Genomic DNA, 19670 nt, shown 5'->3' on the forward strand with positions numbered 1-19670 from the left:
TGTTGATGCATGAACACAAAAACCATATGTATAAGCTTGTTGGCTATGGCCGCAAGAGTGATTAGTCTTGGAGAACTTCAATGTTGGATGGGATAAACTCAATGTTGAAGGGGCTTGCATTGGATCTTGAAGTCCTGTATATGAGTTTCAGGATGATCATTATATATAGAAACAATAAGGTAAATTGTCCACACCTTTGGAATTGTATGCTCCATGAACAAAATAGATTAACAATCATAGTGATTTGGAATTGTCAAATCTCTTAAGCAAATAGATAGTTGACGATATGAAGCATAACCAACCAAATAGTTACAAACTATTTACCTTGAATCCACCCCTTCATATATGAAGTACACATCAAGTTAGCTAGTTCATAGCACGGGTAATGCTTTAGGTACATAGAAAGACATGTAATGTTTGGTTGGCGCCTATCAACACAATTTTCTATAATGTGATTTCTCTATTGATATGTATACTTAGAGAATTCAACAATGTTTTGGCTTATACCTCATTTATTCTTGCACTTACACAAATTGACAAATGTTTTACCTTATTTGAAACCATTAATTTTGACTACATCTTTAAGTGGAGTACATGGATTATTATTGGTGTAAGAAGTAGATCAATGCAATGTTAGAATCCAAAAGAAAATTGAAGATTGGTCAAAGTATGAGACACATAGAGAAAGTAGATCACTTAGGAAGAGAAACACTATGGTCTTTTAACTATTTGGCTTTTCTTGTAATCAAAACTACCACATCCCAAGGTGTGAAACAAGTGACATAACCTGCAATTTGAACCTTATCATGTTTTATACATGCAATTGGTAGACAAAGCATGTGATCAACTCTTAATGGTTGATTCTTTTGAACTTCATAGCTTATCATTGTTCTCTTTCATAGAAACAATGAAATTCAAGATTTCAATGTTACATGAAATACAATTGTATTTCATATGATATTCTAAATGGAGTTAAAACCTATTCATAACTTCACACACACACACACACACACACACACACACGCACTCTCTCTCTCTCTCTCTCTCTCTCTCTCTCTCTCTCTCTCTCTCTCTCTCTCTCTCTCTCTCTCTCTCTCTCTCTCTCTCTCTCTCTCTCTCTGTGTATACACACTCCTTGATTGAGTACTTAACAAGATGTTTGAAGCTCCCCCATGAGATGCATATTGAGATAGTACCACAAAGGCACACGTGTTATTATACATACTCTCCTTGATTGACTAGAAAAGATGTTTAGACCTCCCAAATAAGATGCACATCAAGACCAAATAGACACAAGTTTTATTAATGTCTTTAACTAATGGTAAAGATAATAGGTATTAGTTTTGACTTCAGGCAAATATTCAAAATGATTTATATAAGATATTTTAATATACTTGTTGCTACAATTCCTATTGTTCAATCAGTTCTTCAATTCCCAATCATTGAGTGAAAGTTATGACATTTGCGTTTTTTTCCTTGGAACAAAATTTTTGTACATAAAAATGCCAGATAACATGGATTCATGTTGTTTCTTTGTTTTGAGGGTAGCTTTTAAGGGAAAAAGTAAAAGTAAAAGCAAAAAATAGACAAAGTCCAACTAAAAGTTAGAAACATATATTGGAGACTAAAAGGAAAAGTATTGAAGACCTAGGAATCTAAAAGGAAAGTAGAGATATTGGAGACACTGCAACGTAGAAGAAACAAAACAAGTTACACTTCTCAAGTTGTCCTTTGAATGTGAAAGTGTGTGTGCACATGCGTGTGCACGCATGCATGTGGGGGTGCATGCATGGGTGTGAATACAAGAGAGAGAGAAAAAGACACACACTTTCCATACTATGTATTTTAATGATTATTGAAGGGAGGCCTAAACACCATATACACCATTCTGTATCATCATCTTCTATCACTCAAATTTGAACTATGTTTTGTTCTCGTCTTTATAAATTTTTGACTGATTCAAGCTTTTATGGATTATGAAATATGATGATAGTGGCACCTTGAGTGGTTTAGAGCATAGTCTAGTATACAAGAAGATGTAGATGTGCTATCCCAAAGGATTTCAATAACTCAAGTAAAAATGGTGTTCTTTCAAAGATGACTGAAAAGAGAATCTTATATTTAAAAAACCTTGATAATTTTCATTGCTTGAATGATTCGAGTTGTGATGCATAAAAATCATACATAATTACAATTTCAATAAATGAATATAGTTAGGTCTATGGTTATTTTCTTTCCATGATAATAATTTGTCACCCTCCTAAGCAAAAATGTATACAATCCTTTGTGGTACTCGCACTGCTTTGTTTGCATGCTTTGACAAAATTTCTGAAGTTTTTTGTTAGGAAAATGTTGGTAGTCAAGGACTAATTTCCAATGGCAAAGGATTTATAGTGGATATCATGGTTGTGCTTGACAAAGCACAAGATTTTGTGTATGTCTATATAATATTGGTTCACTTGAGGCCTACCAATGGCTTGAGTGAATAATTCTTCTAAACTCTAGTGATCTCACACACCTTTGCATGCTCATAGAAAAAACGAACAGGTGCAAGGATGAAGAGATGACTTATTGATGCTCTTTTATTATTGATGGATTTGGAGTGTATCATCGAGTTTACATATTCTAACAATTCAAACCTTCAGACTACTGTGTCCACCAACACGAGGTTCATGATTGGACATGTAACTTGATTGTTTGTGTGGTCTTCCATGAGGGGATCGAAGGGCATGCATATGCTCTAGTGGAGAAATCTAAGTGTGTGGACGAGCTATCTATAAGGCTTTTGTGGTTGCAAGACATGCAAGGTGGCAAGCTTGACTACTTTGCGTTTAGATAGAGGTTATGACATTTTGACTTATTTTTCAAGGCGATTTCTTATTGAGAGGAACTAAGCCAAATACACACTACTACCATGGTGCATCCTAGGTGTTCTTGTTGTTTGCTTGTTTACCTATGTTCTAAAAGAGGGTGCTAGAAAAGGCCATATTATAGGTTCATGAGTAACCTCTTCATTGAGTATTTGATTAATATCCAATCTATGTATGGTGTCAACTTTATTTTTGTCTATAAAAGGGGAGAGCATGGCCATGGTCATTCATTCATGAACTTACAAATTCTTGGTACAAAGTGAGATAGCTTTTGGAGAGTGTAAGTTGCTTCTCAACCATTGCACTTGTGACTCTCCTTAAGGATTCCTATTCTTGGTTTTATATTGTGCATTGTCACTTTCACTAATCTTGAATCTTTCGTTATTCTCCTCCTTTGTTTTGCTCTTCGAACAAAAACTCGCTACAAAACATAAAGTTGGATATTGCAAAAAATGTGAGAAATTTTGAAATACTAAAAGCTATGGATATGAAACCCTAAATGTGAGGCTCAAAATTGTACAATCAATCATCATGGCATATGTTAAATTTCACACCTTGGTTTCTACTATAATGGATAATTATGAAGGTCTCCCAAATGTAACTCTTTTGAAAATCACATTCCAAAAGAAACAAATTTAATTACTAGATTGAGTTTATCCATTCACCAAGATGCACAGTCAAATATTTATACTTGGATGTCATGTTCCAACAAGGCAAGCAACTATATTAACTAGTTTTTTGCTTAAGTTCTCATAATGAGGACAAAACTCTAGCACGTTATGCGACTTGTCTCATATAGCACAAGCAAAAAGTCTTGTATCATATTGAATAGCGAGGTAGACCATTGTTACAAGGCAACTCTATGCACTTGGAAAATGTACATGCAAGTGTCATATTTGGTGGGCCAATAGCAATTCAAGAACTTATGAAGACATTATTGGCCTCAATTGGACATGAATATATTGATGATGGGTTTCATAATTATAGAGAGGTGCTTTCAGTGACATGGGCCCAATAAAGACATGGACTTGAAATGTATCACAAGTCCATAGGCAGAAAGATCAAGATTTTATTACAATGTCATTGGCATGTTTATCAAGTTAATGCAAATGACAACGTAAGCATTGGGGAAATTCAATTATAACATTACAAACGCTACTCTCGGTTGTTTCATTGTGCAGGTCTTTCATTCATATTTACAGACATAAAAATTTACCCCATCCATTAACTGGATGTACTTGTTAATTATCATTGGTGTTTAAATAAGCCATCAAAATGGTACAGACATGTACCCGACTTACTAAGAGTAGCAAACTGCATCACTTCATTGTTTGAGACACTGAACGTACAAACATCTTACTAGTGTTCTTTAGTGTACTCCAAGTTCTTCAGTTGGACTAAATATTGGGTACATCGCGTATGGAAAGCAAGGAATTGTGCATTCCTTGCGTTGACAATCATGTCTTTATACATGGATGAATTGCTAATTAGTGGTCTCACAAAAAACAAGTGTGGCTAATATGAGGTTGCACCACGTCTAATGATTTGGGCACCTTTATCCATCATATACTAGATAACCCATCAAATAACCTAATTGCTGCTAGACGCTTCCACTAGACTTAACAGAAGATGGCTTATGATCTTACTGTGCAAATATAACATCTTCTAAATACCCACCTTATTTACCTCATATAAGCTTGCTTAAATTCTCCAGAACTATACAACACATGTTTAACTTCTAGAATTTACTATTACATCTCAGATTTGAGACACCCCCAACAACATTCCCATTGTTGCAAATAAGGATAGGCCAATTAGGGCCTCAACCCCATTAACTAAGTACAAGACCTTAAAAGTATATCGTAATGCGGAGCTGTAGTCCAAACAGTGAAAGTCTGGCTTAACAGGACTGCCTTACCTGTTGATAATGACTTCCTGATGGCAGCCAGTAGATATGCTGAGCATATGCATATGCATATGGATACCTAGGCTATGCTGCACTCTCACTTCTTTAGTATCATGCAAGCAAAACTCCTCCAGATTTTTGAAATAAGTTCAGCCAGTACAGGAAACTAATACATTTCATGCAAAAAACTGGTAAAATGGCATTCAATATCACATCCATCTCACGTGTTGATGTAGCTTCAATTGATCAACTCTGTTATGCTGCAATAAGGTATCCTTCCTGGATTAAATCAGCAGGAAAGGGAAGGTGGCATTTCTTTACATGGTTCTTCAACTTTGGAATGTTTGGGTGCACACTATGGCACTTATGACATCGCAGCTCTATTGTAAGCAAGGAATCCTCATCACCACATGGTTTGACTCTACCTGTTCTCTCCAATTCATCCATGACAGCTTTTGAATCACGAAAAAACCTGGTGGTGAAGGAGTTCCAATGTTTCTTGTTTTTCATGGAGGATGAGTCAAAATCTTGGCTGATTACATGCATATGAAGTTGTCTCATTGAAGGCTCCTGTCAAATGAAGAAAAAGAAGTACACAATTGAGAACACTTCCTCCATTGCTCCCTCCCTCCCTTACCAAGTTATTGAGTAAACTTGCTGCACAAGGTAATCACTGCGCTCATAGTTACAAACATTATCGTTCCGTACTGTAAGCACAAGTTGTGCTGTGAATCATGGCAGCTCTGGTCTTACATGAGCATAATGTCAATGAATCCACTGGCATAAGTATATTAGGTGTTAGGCTGCTGCAAGCAGTGTGACTGCAGAGCTATAGTTTGATGAATTATCACAACTGGCAGGTGAATGTGGAAAGTTTACCATTTGGTTGGGCTATTCGATTATCAAAGATGATGTGTAAATGCATTTTCTGCAAAGGAAACTAGCAATTGTCACTAATAATGTAATTAAACTAGGTAAGCCCTAGACAGCAAGTACAAGAATAGAAGTACATACTCAGATGTAAACCTGACATCCTGAAGCAGTCAACTTATATATTACATTTAAGTCAGTGCAACTCCCTTGAGCATGAGATCTGACTTATGAACTGGCCCTCACAATCTTGCCACCCATCTTTGCGGCTACCTTCTGTATTGGCAATCCCTCTATATTTGGGAAAATCCACAAACAGTTTAGCAGGAGCCCATGAATGACTCATTTGCTCTTGCAACTGCCATCCTCACCCATCTCCTCAGTCCCCACTAGAAAAAGACCGTAAGCCATGAGTTGGAAGTAGTTACACATTTAATGAGGATGCCAATTGCTCCACAATCTGCTCCAAAAGTGTCAATGGACTTTCCTGTCAAGGAGGGTATTGGCCCTGCACACCAGCCTCACGAAGGTTCATGAACTCCACCTCAGAGATCGTGCCCTGCCAAAGTCAAATATGCACAGCAACTATCTCCTCAGAAACCAGGCCTTCATGTTTCAGGATCCACCTACTGGCCACAAGCATAGTGAGAGGATCAAGGAGCCACTATGACATGAACCACTCCCATCTTAGCCTTGCAAGCGGTCTTACTGTCTTTTGTTCTACCTGAAATGATAGCTTTGGACTTTGCTCCTCCAATAAGTCCCCTCTCATGGTCAGTTTTCCTTGTGAATCCTGTAACTTTGAACAAAAAATAATTATGCCACCCTTGTCTTTTGGTACTGCTGGTTGCTTAGAAATAAGCAATTTGACCCTAGCAGCTGAAACCCAATCAGCCACAAGAAATTCCATAGAAGCCAGTTGAGCTGAACCATTAACAATGATGGAGAGGCGCCAACATTTGCAGCATACCACATAGTAATTAGATGCACGTTATTGACAACCAAAGCAAGAAGCTCATTATCAATTGTTTGAATTGTTGAAAGTTTGTGCAGCTCCATTTCAAGTATGCTATTTTTAGGACCACCTCAGCAGCAAGCTTACGAAAAGACGGCAGTTCATTCCAATCCTTGTATGTTTGCCGATTCCCTTACTGGACATTCTTATTCACTGTACATAGGTTCATTCAGTTTATTTCCAGGTTAGTCACTGTCATGAAGCTTGGACTGACGAGCCCCTCCCAGTCTGCTGCCATCCTTCGCCACAACCACCTCCGCTCTTCCCTAGCTTGCCACCTGCCAGCCTGCCATTGCCACAGCTGCCACCTACCTCCTACTTGTCAGGATAAGTGACAGGATGGTATGCACTCATACCATATCAGAGAGAGAGTAGGGTTTGCCAGGAGAAACACAGAGTGCATGGCAAACATTGAGAGAAGAAAACTCAGAAGAAGAGTGAAGATTGATAAACCCTGAATCATGCTGATAAAATGGAGCAAAGATCTAAGATGAGTGCACTATCCTGGCTGATCAAGCAGCAGCACCTAAAGGGAATCTGCACAGTGATTCGTGAAGGGAGGGAAACACAGTCCACTGGGCAGTCGGGTATCAAGGTAAATGCTGAATGGTGAAGGAAAGCTGTAGAGGAAGTAGAATGCAGTCCTCATGTGCCATCATAGTGGAGGAAGAAGATAACCAGCAACCACCGTGCACCGGAGTGTGAAGAACAGTTTGGTGGCCTGCCTCTAGCTGAAATGCACCTATAGTGAAGAATAGTAGATAGGATGGACTGATGGTGCCCAAAACTCAACCTCGGGAGAGAAGCCACAACCTCCGTGTCTCCATGCTGGAAGGATATGAAGACCCAGCCACCAAGTCATGGCTGAAACATCCAAGGCCCCGAACTAGGTAGAACATGTAGATCTTGGTTATCAATAGGTGATATGGCATCATAGTTGCCTTCGTATGTCATACAGACAAGTTCGTAAAGTACAAACCGTACGGTACTGTACGGTACGTATCTGTACAAATTTGTACGACCTTTTGGGTCTATTTGGGTCACGTCGCCTGCGCATCATTGATCCCGCGTCACACATTTTCTGCGCCCCTGTTTTTACTCCGCCTGCCTGCATGGCACTTTTTGGGGGGTGGGAAGCCTTGGATACCTCACCCCACCCCCTTTTCCAGCCATGCACTCCCCTTCCCAGCCCTCTCTTTGACCGTTGACCCCTCTTTGACTGTTTGAACTTTGACCCTTCTCTCATCTACAAAAGGTGCTCCTCTCCTCCATGCTTCCACACCAATTCAGCAAGCACTTGTGACTTACCATTCTCATCTTCCTCTCTTGGATCTTGATTCTTGAATGGACTTGTGATTTGTCATTCTCGAATCTCACCTCCCATCCCCTCTTTCCCGCACCCTATCGAAGCATTTGCCATTCTCAAATCTCATCTCCCATCCCCTCTATCCCGCACCCTATCAAAGCATTTGCCATTCTCATCTCCCATCCCCTCTCTCACTCTTGCTCTTTCAACTTTACCCCAACCCTCGGGCCTCTTTATCTGTCATCGGCACCATGACTCGTGAGAAGCATGAGCCCTTCAATTTGCATGTGATCCATGTCGAGAGGGGACACAAAGAAGTCCAACTCCCACCATTGGACATGCAAGTATTGCGGGAAGCGCTATACAAGGGGTGCAATTCGGCTTCTCCAACATCTTTCCAAGACAGGGGGGCAAGTTGCTCCATGCAAGGAGATCCCTCAAAACATTGCGGAGGAGATTCTCGCCAAGATGAGAGGGGGATCTACGAGAGGAGAAGACGGGAGTAGGGAGGGTACACCCAACACATCACAAAACAGTACAAGCTAATCCATCCACTTAGGGTGTTGATGATGAGGAAAAATAGGTGATGAGGTATCCATGTGATGAAGAGATGGTGGTGTGGTAACAATAGCCACCGGTGGAATCAACTTAGGATCCACTGAAGTGGTGCTCTGGACAATGAGATGCAAAGTATGCTATACCATGTCAGAAATGGATGCAGCAATGAAAGCATAAACATGTGCTGTAATAAATTGCTGAATACAAGACAAAAGAGAAAGGAAAGAATGAACATTAAATAACACAATATAGATGAGAACTCTGATGTATGCTCGAGAAATGGAATCCATATATCCAACATGAGACAGTCACATACAACGGTGAGTCAATGGCTGTGGGCACTATCATTGGCTCCTCTCTTCAGCAAAAGAGCCACAAGTGTGATGGTGAGTGACTGACTGATTGAGGAGGAAGAGCCTGAATAAATAGGACAAAAATATGTCCTCCATATGATCAGGTCGGCCAGCAATAAATGCTAAATATGATCAATATGAAGACCATAAAAAATGCCTAAGATATCCTAAATAATGCCCAGCCCTAAAGCATGCATAGACTCACACATGAGCTGACATATCTGCTAACATATCCATCCTTATTTTCCCATACTTCAGGGCATAGTGACTCAATGGGATGAAAATTGATTTGAAATCATTACTTAATGCTAAATCTGTTGAACAAATCACACCAAAAGCTTTGAAAAAAAAATTAAAAATCAAAAAGTCCATTGCTAATTTCATCCGCCTTTGCAGGACTTGGTAGGCCCTTGGGCAGCTGACGAGCACCCTTGGTCTGATGCCCTGGTCTCTCTAAGGTGATCACTTGGGCTCCCTTGGTAAGATTGCCATCGCCTCTATAGTCTTGGTAGGTCACTAGGCAACCAACGTGCACCCTTTGCCCAATGCGTTGGATGCTTTCGGATGGGACGCCTTGAGGCAAAAGAAAATCAACATTAAGGGCTTATTTCTCATGGCTCTGTTTTGGGCCTAAGAGGGGGTGTTAAGCTAAAAATGCATTAGCTTGACTTAAACAGCCCCAAAACACGCTTAATTAAGAAAGAAAACCTCTTATTTTAAAGAGAAATGCGATCCTAGAGAGCTATTGTGTCCCACATGCAAAACCCTAATTTGGGTGGCCCAAACTTTCTATAAATAGGCATGCAACCCATGACTCTCCCTTAATCTTGTTCTTGCAGATTTCAAGAGCTGTATCTATGCTACCCACACCCCGTTCATGGAGGACATTGCGGTTAGAGCTTCCCTTAGCTATTTGCTACTATTTGGCGCCTGATTCCAACCTTCACCACCTGTTTGCAGATATTGTTTGGTACCCTGGAGCTGTCATCTACTGTCTGAGTATTGCATTTCATGCTAACGTCAAGATCTAGTGCTGTCGCCAGCAATCTAAAGCTCGCCCTGATCTTCTCTCTCCTCTGAATGCTGTGTTTTCGGTTTTTGGCTGCCACCCTGACATTCTCTCACCTCTGTCTGCTGCATTTACACCTAATAGCTATTATTAAGATTTTTTCTCTTCTTAGATACCTGCATTTTTAGTCTCTCTCTCTCTCTTATGCACTGTTGTTTGGATTAGATGCGCTAGTGTTTGATACTTGGAGGCTGCCTTTGCTGCAATTCACAATCCGTTCTGAGTACGATACACTCTACAACTCATAACCTCTACCTTGATCCAAGAGATACGAGAGTTTGAGGTTTGATATTCATTGCATAGTGTGTTTGTTACATGAGCACTGTATATTCATTATTCATTCACTTTATTATTCATTGTGTTCACTGTCTCTGAGTTACCCTAACCCTAACTGTGTTTTGAGTTTATTAGCCTATGCTTTGTCGTACGATTGGTTTTGTGCTTTTTGCGTTTAGAGCATTTCTTCACAGCACTCGTGTTTTCAGCATTTGGTGTCAAGCCACAAGCTGTTGTCATCTCTCCCACCACGTGATTGCTGCAATAACTACGTTTTTGTTGTCCAACAGGCTACCTACATCAGAACACAACAGTCTAGATGTCACTTGACCATTCTCAGCCTTGGGTGATCAATTCTCAGCTTGCTTAGGTGGTACACTATTGTGTTTACTAGATTTCAGTTTCCAAATTGCTATGTTTTGGTGACCAACCTGCTTGCTTCAATATTCAACACCCTCTTAGCTCCAACTACTAGTTATAGCACTCCGGATCGGTCTCCATTGGACATCACTCTCTGACATAATTTAGTGCTCTACCCTTGAGCATTCTATATACTCTTCCATTCATCCACAACATTGATTCATTCATTTCAAAGTTCTCTTCTCTCTCTTAGTATTTTGAGTTTCGTGTTTAGAGTTTGTATTTATTGCATTACTATTTGAGTTATTGTGTTTTAATCGTATTCATACATTCTATATTTTCTCTATGCAAGCCCTAGCATATCTTCACAAGGTCTCCTTTCAACTAGCTCAATCTACTTTTGCGTGACCTAAATATCTTGCCCACCATCATTGTATATATGGTATCATGATAACAAGAGAGCACCTAGTATCTCCCATACAATTGTTGGGTGTGGGGCACGTGAGAATATAGTAGCCAGCAATGGAGGATGGAACTCTATGGATGGATATGTTGTGTGTTTTTTTCTTTATTGTTTTTTTTTTTTTTTTGTATGGGCGGGGGGGGGGGGAGGGGAGATGATGATTAACTCTTTTAAACAGCCTTGAAACATGTAAATTACCAAAATTTTCATTAAATAGAGAGCAAGTCTAGAGAGTTTGTATGTCCCACATGCAAAACCCCGATTTGGGAGGATCTTTCTGCATCTATAAATATATATGCTACCCACCATTCAGCCTATCCATGTCTTGCAGGTTGCAGCCGTCAACCCTCTTCCACTAGCCATCCAGCCCTCTAAGCAACTATTGCTACCTGGTCTATAGCTGTCGCCCTACCTCCCACTGCTACCTATGATCAATTGGAATCATCTTCAGGCAATTACATTGCTGTGTTTACCAGTTCCAGCCCCAAAGAATGCTGCATTCTGGTTTCCAGCCTGTTACCCTTCCATTTCCAATATCGGTCTGATTTGCATTTGCATCTTTAGGATGTCATTTTTGTGTTTTCAGCACTTTTCTTCATCATCCTCTACTCCAACTAGTGGTTACTGCACTCGGCATCCATCTCCTGTGGACAACACACACCAACACCTCCCTCAGCCCACTCTCACAAGAGGCATCGACTATTGGATAGCTCTGCCCTTGAGCATTCTCTACATTCTGTCATTCATTTATAGCATTGATTCATCCACTTTAGAGTTCTCTTTCTTCTCTATTTATGTTTATGTTTTTGAGTTTTGAGTTTTGAGTTTTGCATTTTAAGTTTTGAGTTTAGAGTTTGCATTTATTGTGTTACTCTTTGAGTTATTGGTTTTATTCGTGTTCCTATAGTCTGCATTTTCTCAGTGCAAACCCTAGCATATCTTCACATGATATCACTGTTGGTGCTCCTTTAAAGAGTATCCTATGGTATTGTGGAGGCTTGATTTTGTGCGAGATATATGGACAACATCCACTATCTCATTCATTCCTTACGGCTAATTCATTCAGTCCGTCACCTCTTCTCTCCAGCCTCTCCATTATCCTTACACCCCTTCAGGAGGACATTGCGGTTCGTGGTTCGTGGCTGTCTTCATCATTTTCCTTGTGCTACGGCACCCTTATTCCCTTGTATCACATTCATTCCATGATTCAAATCTTCATCATTCCATTCATAAGAGTTTCTTCTCTCTTCTCTTCTCTTCTCCATGTTTGCTGAGTTCACTCCGTGTTCCTCCCCGCAAACCCTATTGTCTCGTTGGTACGTCATCTTTTGACAATGGTCTCTTCTTTAACCAAAAAGGTTGGGGGACTCAAAGGATCACAACAGAAATCATGTTTCTAGCCAACAACCACCATATCAAGAACTTCAAACAAAATCTCTTGTGATGTAACCACCCTGCACATGCACGGTAGAAGAATGAAGTTAAACAGCTGCAGCAATTAAGAGGCAGAAAGAAGGTGAAAGGGTGGCGAGATGAGAAACAAGAGAGGTGGCAAAACGGGAACGAGAAGCCCAAGAAAAAAGGAGATGAGTGGGGGGAGGAGGCAGCGGGCTGTTCTAATAAGGAGTAGAAGAAATGCCAATGCAAGAGGAGGAAGGCAGGAAGATAACAGCAGTGGCATGAAGAGCAGCAACAGCACCTGCTTGGTGAGAGGTCAATCAAATATGATGAGGAAAAGGAGGGCAACAAGACTATGCTATAGGCACGTGAGGAGGAAGAGTTAATAATGGGCATGAGGGAGGTCAGACAGCACATTCATTTTTCTACATGTTTCTTGTTTACAGAGGCATCTACCCCATTGTGGAGGGACATTAGACGGTGGGCAGGCATCTCAGTTTTTTACAGTAGGCCTCAGTCTGTAGACTTGCGGTGACAACATGCCTACAGACCCAAACATAACTATCAAAGAGCATTCCATGACATAGACATTTGTAAAGATTAGCTAAATGATTCCATGCTTACAACATCTCTTTGCAACACGTGTTGATCCTAGCTCTATGTGTCATTTGTCAAGTTCAGCCTACAGCATGTAATTCAATGAGCTCTCATTCTGGCTTAGTAGGTTGTAGAGACTTCAAGGTCAACAGTGACATACCAAAGCTAGGAGCAATATTAGCTACAGCCAGTAGTTGATCAGTTTCCATATGTTCTTTTAACATGTTTGGGGTCAGATAATTCAGAGGAGGATGAACTGCTTGTTAGCAGTGTCAATCATCTTGCAGCTTCACTAAATACCCAGATTTTAGCCATGTTTTGTTCTGCCAAGAGTTCATCCTTTTTCCAAAATATATGATCGAGAACAGGACAGTTGTTCGAAAGAAGAATTTACCGAATGATAGCCCATACGGAACACCAAAGATTCATCTTGATTCATTAGAGACTTGGCCCATGTCAGGCCCAAAGCATGCATATGCTGTAGAAGTTGAAGATGGGAACTTCTCAACTCTTCAATGCTGTCAAGACCATCCTCCCTCGCTATTACAAGCAAATGCTTCTTCCCCTGCATCATCATAAGTTGTACAAATTTAAAAAACTAGAGCACATAAACAAAGCCTTCAAAAACTAGAGGTGATAGACAATATACAAGTGAACCTGCAGCCAACCCTTATTTACCTTGGGAAATTTATCGGCTATTACAACAGCTTTGTCTGTCTCTTGAAGCACATCATCCTTGTGTTTTTCAGGCTGCGAGGCAATATTTCGTAATGCTTCTGCCCATGGTTCCCATCTTTTGGCTTTTACCTTTACACTGTGAATGTCTAAATTCTCTTTGGGAACATCCCAGCCACTCTTATTTGAATAACTTGCCTTATTGTCTGATCTGGCTGAAGTAGTAGCATAGCCACCATCTGTATCAAGTGCAGATGTCATTTTCTCATCCCTATCAAGCATATCATGTTTGGATTTCTCAAATCCATTTTTAATTGCACCTGTATCTTTCCTTCCATGCTTCTCTTTTTGGTCACTACTTGTATGTATAAGCCTATGTTTTGCCGATTCCATCAAGACACTAAAAGCATTACGGCGCTTATTTTGATTTGAGAGAGAATGTGTACTCCTTAGCTCAGAGCATTGTCCACCAGAGTCTCTGCATGATACAGATTCCACAGCTGAAGCAAAACACTCAAATAAGGAAATGTAAGTTTCGCGCAAAACTTTGCATCCCTCAACATAATCTCCTTGTAAATAATTTGGTCTTTGTGGGTTCATGTTTGGACCAAGAACATGAATAACATGTGTAACACCTTCACCAACATGCAATGGAGATGTTGGAGGAAGAGGAACAGCTAGAGCTGTCCCTGGATTTAATGTTTTGGCACGTTTTCTGGTTACAGTTTCTAAGTCCTCCCCCCCGGCTTTGAAGATAGCTGCATTAACTCCACCACCCCCTGCCTTCAAACGCCTGGAAACAGCAAGTTCAAACCCAAGCACCCAGCAAATGAGTACATATGCATAACAAAATCCACATAATTCCATCTACAAAATATATTCTGGGACTAAACCAACGAAACTTGAAAAGCTCTCATAATTGAATAATACACATAATTTTTTAACAGAAACATGATTATCTGCTATGAACAGAAGACAATTTATCTGTGTAACTGTTACATACAAATGCATGTACTAATTTCCTCCAGTTTAGACTTCACAATGAGATTGGCAGTCTTCAGCAAGCTCAACATGCAGCAGGACATATGCACTTCCAAGTGTACAAAGAGCTAACTGCAACTTGAATGATATTCTAGAGTGTCATTTTAATATGCCATGTCATTTGTCATCCATATGACAGATCCACTGTCCACATTTAGTAAAATCTCTGCAATCACATCTTCATAAAGTCAAATGCCCTTAGCCCATAAAAAATTAGTGAAGAAACCAGCACTACTCCAAAGTACTTTCCTTTGAGGAGTATTATCAATATCCAATACAAACATATTTCTTGTGTGCATCATGAAATCATGAGCCATTGAGCACTACTCCAAAGTACTTTCCTTTGAGGAGTATTGCCAATATCCAGTACAAACATAGTTCTTGTGTGCATTATGAAATCATAAGCCATTGAGCATTTATTCCTATATGCTCCTTCCCAGTCGAGTTGCTGTTTTGCATGTAAAGGGCAGATCTACAAATTGCTTTTGTGCCTCATCAAAGCTAGTCAGCTGTAGACAACTATATGACACTTCATGGAATGATAATGACAAAAGAAACTTTAAATTTTTATTGTTTGGAGCATGAAATGTATGATAGTGCATTGGACATAACTGAATTGGCATAAAAGCACAAACCTACAGATGATAATTTTGTGATCACCATTTATATCGTCAGATAAGAAGACAGGGATAGTCTGTGTCATCATTTTGGAGGACATTGAAATGTCAAGGGACTTTGCAAATATACAAAGTGTTAATTAATGGATAAAGGGTGTCATCAATTTGGAAGACACCACAACTTTTATTTGTACACTTCAAGGTCTTGATTTTTTTTGAACCATATGTTATTCAATGTGAGATTGAGGGATTGCTTTGCAAAGGTTAAAAACTTACCAGCAAGTGTATTGCAAATCTGTTTTCTGGTTCATGTGCCAAATGGAAGAACTCAAGATTCTGTCTGCAAAAGAGTCATATGGATGGTATGTTTCTTTGGTGGGAGTCACTACCTAAAGACCCATGCAGGGAGCACCTGGGCCGAGATGCATTCAACTATTCTTGAACATTTTACTCAATAAACTGCAGGTTACAGCAAAGGAAAGAGTGTGAATCTTTTGATTAAAAGCAAGAGGACGATGTGGACACTTTTCACTCACCACCAAATTTCTACTCATCTCTCACACTTCTCTCTATAATAATCATGCAAATTCCAAATTTTTGAACAACTTGCATACCATTGTTTCAGGCAACGTGGAAGCACAATGTCCGGATTCCTTAGAACCAAGCCATGAAATTGGTACTCTGATTGGGAGTTCAGCAAGATGAAATTTTCTACTCATGCACAGCCGCACACAAAGATAATGTTCCATTTTCTCAGATTCTGGGGTTGTTGGCATAACTAGGTCACCCGAAATACCTTTATGCTTTATTCCAGTTTTAGTGTTCAAAGTCATGTCACTAGATTGAAAGGTCTTCTCTATTGGCAGCTAGATCTTGTTTAGCACGCATGCCTTTTCCCTTAGGAGGATTTAGTCTCTTGGCATATGGCAGTTCCCTCAGCTGTTCTGCCATCTCTTTAGCTCTTTGTGACTCTTGTACTCTTGTACATTTGCGGTAATTAATATTATTACTCTTTACCAAAACACAAAACAAAGGGAGAGAAGCGCAAGAAGGCCAATCTGGCTAACCAATTTGTTGCTGCAAAATCCAAAGAGAAGGCCAAGTCCAAGGGTAGTGAGAGGAGATTCCCCCAAGAAGGCAGGAGCAAGAAAAGCTGCAGGACGACGACAAAGTGTTTCACATGCAAGAAACAAGGGGTATTGCAAGCATTTCTATAAGAAGCTTGAGAAAGACTCCACTTCCAAAGTTAGAGTCAAAACCATGGAGGTGACCACCACTTCTTCCATCATGGCTTCACCCTTTGAATCAATGCCTCGGTGCGAGTGGATTCATATTCCCTAGGGCAACATGACCCTGTGCTCATGCAATAGATGGTCACATGTCATCCTGCACTTTGCGTAGCAGATGGTGGAGCATCCAAGAACCTAAGTCACAATTGTTGGCCTAGGTGTGGAGTAATTGCACAATTAATTAATAGAGAATGAAAGATTACACAAGAATTAATCGATGCACAATGGAACTTGATGATAAAATGAGAGGTGATGTATTAATGATTGAAAAAGAGTACAACGCTCAAGGTGACCACAATGAAAAATGCCACACTTATGTGTTGATGAGGCATAAAGTGCCTTTTTATAGTTAATCCTAATCCTAAGTGGCTTAACCAGCATATGCAACCCTAACCCTAGTGTCAATTAGCGTCTAGAACACTAGAGGCAACAACTGTGTTTAATGATAGTTTAAATGCCCAAGGAGGCCAAATCTTGGAACAAAGGGCATCAAGACATAGCCCATGAGATAGCCTACAAAACCCCCTCCATGGAACGGGCGGATTTATCTAGGAAAGATGACAAAGTCCTAGAAAAGATGATATATGAGGTCATGGTTGCACATGTTCATCCTAATGGATATAGCAACCTATGCCTATAAACCCCCCTCCATGGAATGGGCGGACTGATCTAGGAAAGATGACAAAATCCCAGAAGAGATAATATATGAGGTCATGGTTGCACATGTTCATCCTGATGGATATAGCAACCTATGACAATACAATGAATGACATATCATGCTTTAAAAGGAATCAAATGTAGAGATAGCCGAATAGCTCAAAACTCTTGATGAATGAGCCTTCAAAATGCCTTCCAAATAACCAGCCCAATCTCGATCCATGAATCCATGCATAAGTGAAGAAATAGGCTCAAAGAAAAGGCTTAAATCCTTGATGTCCTTGAGGTGTGTCGGTGTAGGTAGGCCCCCTACAATGGTGACAAATTGGGGAACCAATGGTGGATGAAGAATACCAACATAAATGACTGTAGCTAGCTTATGGAAATGATATTGTAGTGCTGCAATTTGGAGAGCATTGATCCCAATAATAAGCAAATAATCAATACATGCAATAACAATCACCAAATCTGAAAAATTGGCGTTGAAGGAACATGTGCCATGAAAGGATCACTTGCTGAAGGAGTATGAAAAAGAGTAATTTCAACATGCTGCTGATCATAACAATCAAAAGAATAAAGTCCTAATGTGAGAGTGCTAGTCAAACATTGGAAGAAGAAAACCAAATCATCATAAACGGCACATTGAGGGCCATTGAAGAGAACATGAAAGCCCAAAGTAGCAATGGCTAAGATAGAAAGAAGGTTTTTCTTAATGCCTCACACATAAAGGACATCCTGCAATGTCATGGAAGTTCTAGAAGCAGTAGCAACCTCCACATTACCAATGCGTTCAATTGCATAAGAGGAATCGTTTGCACACATGACTATGCACCACTTAGGTACATGAGAAATAGATGAGAATAATTCTTGACAAGAAGTGATGTGCTTAGAAGCACCGCTGCAAAACACTTTCTCATCCCTGCATGATCCCAAAAACATCCACTATTTTACATCTGCAGATCAGCTCTTCATGATTATGAGAATCTAAGTTCCTTTAAAGATGTTGGCAGGTTAAGATATACAGGTTTCCAACTAAGTATTGAATATCAAAGTGCAAGCTCTTGCAACTGATGTGTCTCAAGTATGACAGGGGTCAATGTTTGCATTAGAAAAGCAGGCATTCTATCAGCATAATTTAGTATCTAACCTTCTTGCTATAGTAATGATTCTATGAGATCACAACCAGTCACCTCACCAGTTAGTGGCATTTGCTATAAAATTGCAGTCCATGCCACGTGTGGATCGCAGCTTTGTTATGTCACCAGCTAGAGTGGAGAATTCATTGGAATCCAGGCCACATTCTGTAGCTTTCTGATGGACACGTACAAGCATGTCTGAGTCTTCCTTCAGATCCACAAGCCTAAGCCTGAGTCCATTATGTTTTTTGTTTTCCAAAAACTCATGGACAGTATTAATGATAATATCTGCTGCTTTTTCATGATCAAACTGGAAATCAGAAGTAGAAATTGAAGGAAAAGCAAGTGTTCTAGATCCCTCATCTAGAGTTAGTATTCTGCTCATGTTCTGTTCAGGTCCATGCTCTATCTCTGATTTTTCTCGTCCTTGCCCGTGCGACTCTTTGAAAACATTAAGATCCCTCCCTTGAACATCATTGTCCATACAACAATTGTACAAACTCAGAGCTTTGTCAACATCTGTATCAGTCATACACACATAAATGGATGAGAAGCCTTCAGCTTCTGATGGTGGTTCTCTGATTTGAGCCATCCGCTGTATAGCACCTGGAGCACTTTTCTTGTCAAGCCCACCCTCATGAGCTGTACGCTGCAATGCACGCTGGATGCATTGTTTCACAGGTAGGTCCAAAACCAGTGCATGCGCTTCTACACAAAGCTTCCTTGATAGCTCCACAAATTTCTGTCGTTGATCCCTATCTAAATTGCATCTATCTATGAGAACATTATATCCTTGCTTTAAGGCTCCTTCTGCATACTTCAGGCATTGTTCTCTGGATCCCCGCTTTCCATTTGATATAACATCCTGTCAAGACAAAAAGTTGACTTACAAAAGACTGTCAAGCCTAATTTGAAAGAGTCACTTCTAAATGCTCAAGGCATTGACATTGCTCTTTCACTTTACTTCATAATCTCTGATTCTCTCTTTTCCAAAAGTAACAGAAGCATTAAATACAAGAGCTTTTGTTGAGCTGCTAAAATTATAAAGATCAAATCCATGCAACTTCTCTGACTTGAATTGTTTTTGTGCCAAACTTCCACACCTTACAAACAGAAAAGATTAGAGAACATGCCTAATGTACATGGGAACTTGGAAAGAAGCCAAGGAGCTCAGTAATTCAGTGACAAGTAGATGCTCTAACTAGAAATTTTCA

General features: G+C 40.0%; 1 protein-coding gene across 4 annotated transcripts in view; it reads right to left on the minus strand.

Annotated features, from left to right (window-relative positions):
- Positions 1-4344: 4344 nt before the first annotated feature.
- APTX (APRATAXIN-like protein) overlaps positions 4345-19670 on the minus strand; it is a 69079-nt gene continuing 53753 nt past the window's right edge. Inside the window, exons 3-7 of one of the 4 annotated variants that reach the window (XM_087687710.1) lie at positions 18516-19321; positions 14037-14509; positions 13720-13955; positions 13436-13606; positions 4347-5346 (exon numbers count right to left, since the gene is read on the minus strand). In XM_087687710.1, the coding sequence (XP_087543836.1) occupies positions 5032-5346; positions 13436-13606; positions 13720-13955; positions 14037-14509; positions 18516-19321 (2001 nt within the window). In that variant the 3' untranslated portion in view covers positions 4347-5031. Of the gene's footprint in view, positions 5347-13435; positions 13607-13719; positions 14510-18515; positions 19322-19670 lie in introns of all 4 variants that reach the window. The other 3 variants (XM_087687712.1, XM_087687711.1, XM_087687709.1) reach the window with 3 other exon arrangements.

The sequence above is a fragment of the Lygodium microphyllum genome, chromosome 11, assembly GCF_053477565.2.
Source record: "Lygodium microphyllum isolate KBCC chromosome 11, Lygodium_microphyllum_v1.1.10, whole genome shotgun sequence".
NCBI lineage: Eukaryota > Viridiplantae > Streptophyta > Polypodiopsida > Schizaeales > Lygodiaceae > Lygodium > Lygodium microphyllum.